General features: G+C 36.9%; 1 protein-coding gene across 1 annotated transcript in view; it reads left to right on the top strand.

The window, feature by feature from the left end:
* SPATS2 (spermatogenesis associated, serine rich 2) overlaps nucleotides 1–10946 on the top strand; it is a 108881-nt gene that overhangs the window by 63975 nt on the left and 33960 nt on the right. Inside the window, exons 4-6 of the mRNA XM_015558551.1 lie at nucleotides 2300–2561; nucleotides 3694–3861; nucleotides 6298–6433. Coding sequence (XP_015414037.1) covers nucleotides 2300–2561; nucleotides 3694–3861; nucleotides 6298–6433 — 566 coding nt within the window. The remainder of the gene's footprint in view (nucleotides 1–2299; nucleotides 2562–3693; nucleotides 3862–6297; nucleotides 6434–10946) is intronic.

The following is a 10946-nucleotide window of genomic DNA, read 5'->3' as shown; positions in this document are numbered from 1 at the left end:
ATAATAATGAATACTAGTACCTAATTTCTAACATACTGATTCTCATTTCCTTCTCCTTGTCCACTCGAAACCAAAATGCTTTCCCCAAAGGATACTAGCTGGTCTCAAAATGCTTTCCACAGCCCTGTACTCTAAATCTAGCTTCTTTAGGAAATGCTTGAAGTATGAATTTTAATCAGGTATCTCTATGAAAGCCCTTTGGAAAATTCTTTTCCTATATCAGGTTAGTACTAGAGTTTTGAAATGCTTTCTTGATGATTCTAAATCATTTCATAAGAGATCTATTAAGTCTTGACCAAACCAGGCTTGAGAGTGATCCTTGAGAGTTTTTTCCAAGGAGAACCTAATGTTACTATAGATCCCCCTATGGCTCTCCCTACCTAGAGCTTTGAATATTTGCTTAACTTCTTCTTGTTGCTTTCATCTAACATAAATAGCTCTGTGTGCTCTGGAAACATCAGTTTATTAATTTACTGATCCAGAATAGTAAGTTATTTAGTGATGTAACATATGCTTGCAGCTGGAAAAGTATGTGTTAGAGACACATAAATTTCTTAAAATTTAGAGAAAGAAAATTGGCTTCGATTTGGCAGTCCCAAGTGCCCAAGTCCAGTCCAGTTAACTGTTGAGATTAGTTCAATAGGATATTACTATGAGCAGTTACTGGGACAGCTATTATATACATGGGACAATGATATGAAAACTTACTCAGTTCACATGAGAGAAAATATTTAAGAAAAAAAAGCTGAGAGCTGTGAGGAGAAAGTTATATCTAGAGTTCCAGTAGTGTTCCTGTTAGGGCCATGAGAAGGGTTTTGGGGAAAACTGATTCAATCATGTCAGTACAGCCTTAGGAATAGAATTAAGTATTGCTAGTAGAGCTGTGATTTGTTAAAATAAAAGGTAAAGGACTTTTTTTGTTTGTTTTAATTTGACTATTTGCCTAGGTAATATATTCATGTGGCTCCAAATTCAAAGCTACAGAAATTAATACATACACTGAAACGTCTTTATCCTATCCCTATTCCCCAGCCATTTGGTTCCTCACCCCAGAAATAAACAGTATTATCAATTTCTTGTTTTATCTTCCAGGATATTTTATGCATATATGAGCAAACATGAATATATATATTCTCTCTGCCTGCAATTTTTTTTTTTTACTTTATTTTGTTAATCCTCACCTGAGGGTATTTTCCATGATATTTGTATTTATTTTTATTTTTTGTTAATCTTCACCCAAGGATATTTTCCATTTTTAGAGAGAGTGGAAGGGAGGGGGAGAGACAAAGAGAAACATCTCCATGTGACAGAGACACATTGATTGGTTGCCTCCTGAGCGCCCCCCCTAATGGGCCGGGGGCGAAGTACATGCCCTTAACCCAGATCTAACCCAGGATCCTTCTGTTGGAGGGCTGTGGCTCTATCCACTGAGCCAAACCAGTTCGGGCTCTTGTTTTTAATGTAAGCATTTATAACTATAAATTTTCTCTTTCACTGCATCCTATCAAAACTCTTCATGCCCGAGGACAGTATGTTGTACAGACAGACCCCAACTTAGAATGGTTTGACTTAGGAACTTTTGACTTGGCGATGGTGGGAAAGCAGTAGCATTCAGTAGAAACCATACTTTGAATTTTTATCTTTTCCCAGGCTAGCAATATGTAGTGTGACACTTGCTCATGATGCTGGTCAGCTGCAGCTCCCAGTCAACCACCTGATAATGAGAGTAAACAACCGATAGATACTCTACATTGTATTCACTGTTAGATGATTTTGCCCAACTGTAGGCTAATGTAAGTGTTCTGAGCCTGTTTAAGGCAGGCGAGGTGGGGCAACAGATTCCTGATGCTTCCTCCTCTGCCATCTTCCTAGAATCCTCTGCAGCGCAGTTTTAATTTATGTCTCTTATTACTGAGATTGTATATCATTTCATATACTTATATCCTTTACCATTTTTTACTATTGAGTTGTTTTGTTTTTGTTAGAGCTCAAAATATATTTGACTCTTTGTATATAAGTTGTACATATTTTTTCACATTTTGTAATTTATCTTTTGATTTTGCTTTTGGTGTATTTTACTATGCATAAATTTCTTATATTTATGCATTTGAATTTATTCAAAGTATTTTACATAGTTATTTTAGTTAGTAATTTCACATATACAAAAATGTGTTCAGTTTCTGGAAGAGCATATGAGAAATTGGTAACATTGGTTGCCTTTGGGTAGCTAGAGTTACCTCTCTGTGTTGCGGGGGGGTCTTCTCTTCCTTTTCTTTTTCAAATCTTCAATAATCATTAGAACAAAAAGAAGAAAAGCAAACCAAAACCTGCAGTCGAAGCAAGTAACAGTATCCTAGATTCCAGTAAATTGGTTTCTATTCAAGAGGAGCAGTCCACGCCTTCTCCAGAAAAAGGTGATATTAATGGTTACCATGTTAATGGTGCCATCAATGATACTGAGTCTGTGGACTCACTCAGTGAAGGTATGGAGACACTTTCAATAGATGCCAGAGAATTGGAGGATCCTGAGTCTTCCATGCCAGATGTGCTGGACAGAACAGGTGAGTTTATTAACAGATCTTTGAAAAGTTGCATTCTCAGCCAGGGGCTTCCTGGTTGAGAAAGCAATCAAATTAAATCTAGTTAGTCTCTTACTTTTTAGTTTTTGTTACCGCTCATGTGAAAGAGTCACATTTTGTAATTATCTATGGCCTAGAAAAATATAATTATTTTCCATTGTCTCATATTTTAATTTCAGTTTAAAGCAGTCGACTACAGAAGATGCCCTTAAGATTTTTTAAATTGTACACTTATTAAGGAAAATTATTATAATGAATTGATGTTGATATTATTCTAAGATCCAACACAGTGAGAAATATATGATAATAACTGTAAATCCATGAAGTATACTGTTGGTTTTTATAGTCTCACATTTGTTTTCTGATACAGAGTTAAGATTAGTGTTAGTTGTAAATTTACATATTTTGTATGTTTTCCTTTGTTTTATTAACCAATTTGATGAGTGTTGGGAAGATATTGGGAATATCTCTTAAAATAGTTTTTTTAATGGTTTGTTAATCCAGTTCTCCTTGCACAATTGCACTGGCTTTATAAATGTAATGGCAGTTTAAGAATTATGCTGTTCTTTCTTATGTTCTTTTATTGATTTGCACAGCACAGAAAGACAAAGAAAAATATAATTGTTGAGGCCTAAAGTGACCTCAAACAAGCCAAAGATAGTCAGTGGCTTCTTTTTTTTTTTTTTTTTTTCTTTTTTGGAGCGAGCTCTCTCGTTTTCTAACTCTGCTCTTTCTATTCCTTAAAGATTTGAAACTCTTCATGGCCTAGGACAGTATAAACCTCTTTTTCCCTCAACATAATTTATAGAACCTATCAGAAGTTATAAGGAAGCTACAGGTACAAGGAACAAGCTAGTCTATCAGGAGATGGGTTAGCACAGACTTTTCTTCTTCATTCAGGACGCTGCCTACAGCAAAGCCAGAGGGCCTCATTCCGCTGATTGGGCTTAATTGATTTTGTTCACAGCCATTTAAGAAACATCATTTTTTGGGGGGAGAGATTAAAAGAAACATAGTTTTGCCTAAAATATTTCTCCCTTTTTCTTTGTGTGCACTTAGGACTGCTTGATTGATTTATCCTTAAGTCTTGCCTAAAGCACTCTGTTTCTGACAGGATCCATGCTGGAAAATGGTGTCTTTGATTTTGAGTCCAAGTCTTTGACTACGCACCCTACTCAGAATTCTCAACAAAATAGGAATGCTAGCAAATCTCTCTCAAGACCTCAGTTTTCAAATTTGGGCATGGAAGATGTTCCACTCTCCTCCACTAACAAAAAGCTAGGTAAATAGGGGCTTAGCCTACCTTTTAGAGAGAAAAAAAAATCTGTATTTTTGGCTAAGGAGGGCAAGTTACCTCTTTCTTCCCATAGATAAGGTCTGAGAAGGTTCTGTAGGTAATCCTTATACTATTTTCCAGGCAGTGACTATCCGGTTCTTACTGGATTCTGTGTACACAGTTAGAGTCTAATAGTAACTCAAATGCTATACAGTCTTGTTCCAATAGTGGGGATTTTTTGTGTGTGAATGAAAATCAAACTCTACTGCAAGGATGACTTTTATGTTACCATTAATCTGTTTCTTTTACTTGTTTTACTGCACATTTTTATCTTGTTTTCTTCATTTTTATCTCCTGGTTGACTCAACAGTAAAAAGCTCTGACATATTTGAAAAAAATGTTTTCGTTTCTCTTCACAACTTCATACTCTTATTAAAACCTGCCAGACTCTAGTTTTAAACAAGGTCATTTTTCTCTTAAATACTTAGCATTGACTTGTGGTAGCTTTTTGCTTTTTTAAATTTAACTATAATAGTCATTTAAATGATCAGTTAATTAAACAGATGGAGATAATAGCCTTTTTGAGTGTCATACATATACACGTGGTGGTCCACTCCACTAAACAAATGAAACAAATGTGAAAGACACTTGTAACCTGTAGCTCTTTACTGAATTATTTATTCCACATGAGCTAAATTTAATCAGTGAAGTTCTCCTTTTTCATCTTTCTAACATAACCGTCAGCTTCGTGCAAAAAAGCAAATCTGAGAATATTCAGTCAAACAAAATAAAGGCACAAGGCTTGAAAGCTTTTAGGTAGATTTTAAAAGAAACCAAATTGTTATGAGGAAGAATTTAAATTAAAAAATTAAAAATCTATATCTGGGCACATTATAAACTTCTAAGATCTGTGATGCCAACTATCAATTGTATATATAACTTTGACATTGGTGAGTATAGAAAGGTTAATAGAACTTTAGAAACTGGTTAAAATTGTGCTGAGTACATAAATTATTTTATCTTATTTTTAAAAATGTACTTTTATTGATTTCAGAGAGAAACATATATATGAGAGAGAAACATCAATTGGTTGCCTCCAATGTACACATCTCAACTGGGGTTTGAAGCCACAACGTATTTTGGTGTATGGGACAAGGCTCCAACCAACTGAGCCACCAGGCTTGGGCTTTCTAGTAATTTTAAAAATACGTATATTTTTATTGATTTCAGGGTGGAAGGGAGAGGGAGAGAAAGAAGGAATCATTGATCGCCTGTTTCCTGCACACTCCCTACTGGGAATCAAGCCATCAACCCAGGCATGTGCTATGACCTGGTTCATAGGTTGATGCTCAACCACTGAGTCACACCACCTGGGCTAGTAATTTTTTTTTTTTTTTGGATGCCAGACATGAATTTTGCTTTGTTGATTGCTGGATATTTTTGTATTTTTAAAATTTTTCTTGTAATTTTTTCTAGGACTATTCTTTGGAAACAGTTTGAGACTTGCTTTTAAGCTTTGTTAGGTTGTACTGGAGCAGCCTTTATTCTAGAGCTAAGTTTGCATCATTACTAAGCACTTCCAAGTGCTATACCTTGTGCCTTACTCTGGCTGGTACGAAAATGAACTATTCATGGCCCGGGTGCGCTCTGGCGATTGTTCCACTTGCTCCTGTCTTGGATAGTTTCCTCACACTCATGCATTCAGAATCCTCTGTAGACCTCTGTACAAGTCTCTCATCTTTGTGTAGCTCTCTCCTCTCCAGTACTCTGCCCTGGGAATTCTAAACTTGACCTCCCTGAATTCTCAACACTGTCCCCACAAGTCAGTGAGACTTACAGGCTCAGTTTAGGATTTCTGCTCCTTGCATTACAGCCTGAAAACTTTCTTGGGCCATAGACCTCACTTCTTTTATTTCTATTTTCTCAAGGAAAAAGTACTGCCTATTGTCCACTGTCTGAAAATCATTGATTCAGATTGTATGTGTGTGTGTGTGTGTGTTTTGTGTAATATAAGAGGGTAAATTTAAATTCCTATTACTTCTTGGTCAGGATACTTATTATTTATTTTATTTATTTATTTATTTTTTAAAAAAAATATATTTTATTGATTTTTTACAGAGAGGAAGGGAGAGAGATATGGTTGGCTGCCTCCTGCATGTCCGCTATTGGGGACCAAGCCCACAGCCTGGGCATGTGCCCTGGACTGGAATCGAACACAGGACCCTTTAGTCCACAGGCCGATGCTCTATCCACTGAGCCAAACCAGCTAGGGCTTATTATTTTTTTTAAAATGTGAAAACATCAGTTTTTTTATTGAAGAGGGTAGCCTTTGGGAAACTTTCTTAGTCCACACATTTGTTAGTTTACATGTTTAGGTGTTCAGATCCATCTTTCAAGTTATCTATACTTTTAAAGATTAATCTTTGGGGCTTTTTCCTCAAGGTTCCAATATTGAAAAATCTGTGAAAGACCTCCAGCGCTGCACAGTGTCTCTTGCACGATATCGAGTTGTAGTTAAAGAAGAGATGGATGCTTCCATTAAGAAAATGAAACAAGCTTTTGCTGAATTGCAGAGCTGGTAAGTTAATTTGATATCAGTAGCACAAAAATGATTATAAAGATGGTCAACCATTCATCAATGCACTAGGTCAACCATTCAACTACTGCACTCCTAGTGCCTTTAATTCCTGACTACTTTACATAGTGGGAGAGACGTTAAAATCCCATGATAGAGTTAGCTTTCTGCTTTGTTCTGCTTTTGGTGACAGTGTGGGAATGAGTGGGACAGAGAACTCATAATGCTCTAGATATGGGCCTGAAATTCATATTGTTTGGAAAGGGGCAAACAATTATGCATTCTCACTTTAGGGATATATAATCAATGACATGATATTTGTGAAAAAAATAATAAAGAAGGAGAGATCTGTCTTTGTTTTCCTACCTCCTTTCATCCTTCCTAACACATCCCATTCTAATTTGTGCTCTATTATGAGTCATTGATTTGTTTTTAATTTTGTATTTTTCAAACTGTGTCTTAAAGATACTCATATCTGCGAGAGTTGAAGACTGAGTCCAGGGAGCACAGGATAAGATACTCATATCTTAAAATTTATTAATATGTACTCTGTAGGGGAAATACAGTTTGGTAGTTAAATAAGTTTGAAAATACTTTTAACAAAAATTTTACTACTGCACTTCTAGTGCCTTTAAAATGTTAATGTGCATTGTGAATCTTCAAGAGGGAGATATACTGTGCTGTTCCTCACATGTATTTGATCATAGAATCTTTTGGGGGTGGGGAGAAATATATTCTAATGTTTTCTAGAATACCAACGCTATTTTAATTATTTGGTATTAGTGGTTATTGGTATTTAAACCATAACTCCTTTTTGGGAAGCATTTGCATTTTTTTTAAATATATTTTATTGATTTTTTACAGAGAGGAAGGGAGAGAGATAGAGAGTTAGAAACATCGATGAGAGAGAAACATCGATCAGCTGCCTCCTGCACATCTCCCACCGGGGATATGCTCGCAACCAAGGTACATGCCCTTGACCAGAATCGAACCCGGGACCCCTCAGTCCGCAGGCTGACGCTCTATCCACTGGGCCAAGCCGGTCTCGGCAGCATTTGCATTTTATAAAGGGACTTTTTTGAAGTTAGAAAGGACTTAAAGAACAAATTAAGTACAATTATGGGAAGAATGCAGCTATGTTGACATTTTGAGATAGAGGACTGTCTGCTCTGCTTATTTGTAAAACTTGCTTGAATTTCTGAAAAATGAGAGGAAGTGCTCATGAATAAAGAGAACCTATGCCATTCTTCCTCCCAGCCATCTGTTTTCTTGCCTGTCATGATCCCTTAGGTCAGTGGTTCTCAACCTTCTGGTCCTTTAAATACAGTTCCTCATGTTGTGACCCAACCATAAAATTATTTTCGTTGCTACTTCATAACTGTAATGTTGCTACTGTTATGAATCGTAATGTAAATATCTGATATGCAGGATGGTCTTAGGCGACCCCTGTGAAAGGGTCGTTCGACCACCAAAGGGGTCGTGACCCACAGGTTGAGAACCGCTGCCTTAGGTCATGCTCAACTGTGTCTCTATTTTCAAACTTAGTCTGGTTACGTCATGCCACAGCAGACCAGAAATAGAGGGAGTATGGGTGGCCTCAGTGCTCCTATTCTCTGGAATTGAAGAGGAGTGAATTAACAAAGATGTAGAATGAAACCTCCAAAAAGTTCCTGACCCCCGTGTTTACCATTTGTAGATTTTAGAGTGGTTCATTCAGCCATTATAACCAAAAAGTACTTCTGGGATAGGTAATTCATATACTTGTCTATCCATGCTTTGTCCTAAATCCCAAGTTTCCCCTTTCAGGCTTTATAACTTAATGTCTATCTTCTGTTTTTCTTACAAACATTTTTGCTCCAGCCTAATATGTAATATGCTCTTCTTTGTACATGTCTAAATCCAACTAATTATCCCAAACTCACCTTAAATTAAGTTCTAACTTCTGGAAATTTTTCTAAGTAACTGATTTCTTCTCTTTCTGTACCTCTTCAAGGAAGTATTATGCCCTTTTCCCTGGATTATGATCATATCAGATATTGGCTCATTTGGAAAAGAATGAAGTGCTAAGAGTAGGTCATCACAACTTTGCCTTGATAAGCCTCTGGTCTCCATGATTGCGTAGTTTGCTGGTTACTTAGCCACAGGATCTGATTCCATTCAGAACCAGCCTGAAGCAGGAAACACAGTTCCGGGAGAGAGATTTGTGAGTTCCTGTTGACTTGGAACCCAGCCAGGGGGAGCCTCCTTCAGTAAATGACAAATGAAATGGTTTCCTACCTGGGAACTGTGTATTTAGGATTGATTAGCAGACATAGCAACCAGGTCAATTTACTTTGAGGAAAGAGATTACCTGCCCTTTCCTGCTGATATAAAACCCTTCTCTCTGGCTGATTGGGTTTTTAAACTACCTTATTTCAGTGTCCCTTATAGTTGTTACTTCAAGACATAATTGGCAGGTGAGCTAACTCCATTTGGCACCGAACCAGACCTTGGAGTTAATGTCACTTAGGAAGCCATTTTTTTGTGTTGGTTATAGTGTAAAAGCAAAGCAAAGGGTTCTAACAAATTTCCAACAGTAAGATTACATTACCCTTGCTGGGGCGCTAGGGGAATTATACAAATAACTGCTTTCACTTTGAGGCCAAATGAAAGCTGAGACATACCTGTGGGAAGGTAAAATCAAAAGCTCTAGCATAACACTCAAAAATCTGGTTGTATTGTTGATTCAGTAATAATCATCTCTGGACTTAAGTTTACTTTTCTTATTATTAGTAAAATTTGTCTGACATTGTTGGAACTATTAGTTGACTTAAGTTTAAGGCTATTAAGGAGCAGGATATGGAGTGGAACATGAAGCTGGAATATACTAGTATGAACTACTTTAAGATGGTTGTCATATGTGTTGTTGAAAAATACAGGATACTACAGTCAGCTTGCCTTTTAAATAAAAATTTCTATTTTGTTGACATCAAAAGGTACTTTACAAAAGGAGAAAACAGGTAAGAGAAAAAGACTGTCAAGAAATTTGAGGTTATACATAAAATCCATGTAAGTCTGTGCTTAAGATTGTGAAAATGTCCTAGCTGATTCCTCATTGACCTTAGAAAAGTTACTTTTATTTGAGCTTCTCTTTTCTTCTTATATTAAAAAATTTTTTTAATATATATTTTTATTGATTTCAGAGAGGAAGGGAGAGTGAGAGAGAGAAACATCAATGGTGAGAGAGAATCATTGATTGGCTGCCTCCTGCACGCCCCCTACTGGGGATCAAGCCTGCAACCCGGGCATGTGCCCTTGACCAGAACTGAACCCAGGACCCTTTAGTCCACAGGCTGACACTCTGTCCACTGAGCCAAACCGGCTAGGGCTCTTTTCTTCTTATGTTAAGCTACTAGGATTATTACCAAAGGCTTTTAGATCCTTAAACTTACAGTCTAGGTGGAGATACTGGAATCATTTTATAAAACAGAGCACTTCAAAAATGTCTCAGAAAGCATAGAAATAAAGGAATGGGCTAATGTGTTATTTAAAATGTACATATCATTTTATAGTTTTAAATTCAGTTTTTGATGTTTAGCATATTGATACCTTATTTCTACTAGTACTTTAGCTCCATTGGTCTCTGTTCTTTTTTTTTTTTAATATATTTTTATTGATTTTAGAGAGGAAGGGAGAGTGAGAGGGAGATGGAAACATCAATGATGAGAGAGAGTCATTGATCAGTTGCTTCTTGCATGCCCCCTGCTGAGGATCCAGCCTGCAACCCCGGGCATATGCCCTTGACTGGAATCGAACCTGGGACCCTTCAGTCTGCAGGCTGATGCTCTGTCCACTACGCCAAAACAGCTAGGGCTCAGTGTTCTTTGATTTAAAAATTTAACTCTTAAAAAAGTAAAATAAAAATCTAACTCTTTAATAATTTCTGAAAATAACTAAAAACATGAAAGTTACAATTACCAAACATGTTTAATCATATTATCAGGTATATTTATCCAGATTTTTATCCTAGGAAGTAGGAACTTTTTATTTGACTTTACTATTTTTAAAAAGAAATATCTTTTTCATTGACTTTTTAAAGAGAATGGAAGGGAGGGGGAGAAACAGAAAGAAACATCGATGTGAGAGAGACACATCAACTGGTTGCCTCACGCAGATATCCTGACCAGGACCAGGGATAGCCAGGGATCGAGCCTGCAACTGAGGCACATGTCCTTGACCAGAATCAAGCCAACGACCCTTCAGTCCTCAGGCTGAGGCTCTATTTTTAAAAAAATATTTTTAAAAAAATATATTTTATTGATTTTTTACAGAGAGGAAGGGAGAGGGATAGAGAGTTAGAAACATTGATGAGAGAGAAACATCAATTCAGCTGCCTCCTGCACACTCCCTACTGGGGATGTGCCCGCAACCAAGGTATATGTCCTTGACCGGAATCGAACCTGGGACCCTTCAGTCCACAGGCCGACACTCTATCCACTGAGCCAAATTGGTTAGGGCAAAAGTGAAATAAATTTTT

Source organism: Myotis davidii, unplaced genomic scaffold (genome assembly GCF_000327345.1).
Source record: "Myotis davidii unplaced genomic scaffold, ASM32734v1 scaffold290, whole genome shotgun sequence".
NCBI classification, from domain to species: domain Eukaryota; kingdom Metazoa; phylum Chordata; class Mammalia; order Chiroptera; family Vespertilionidae; genus Myotis; species Myotis davidii.
The sequence above is the reverse complement of the archived record's forward strand: the minus strand, read 5'-3'. Positions and strand labels throughout refer to the sequence as shown.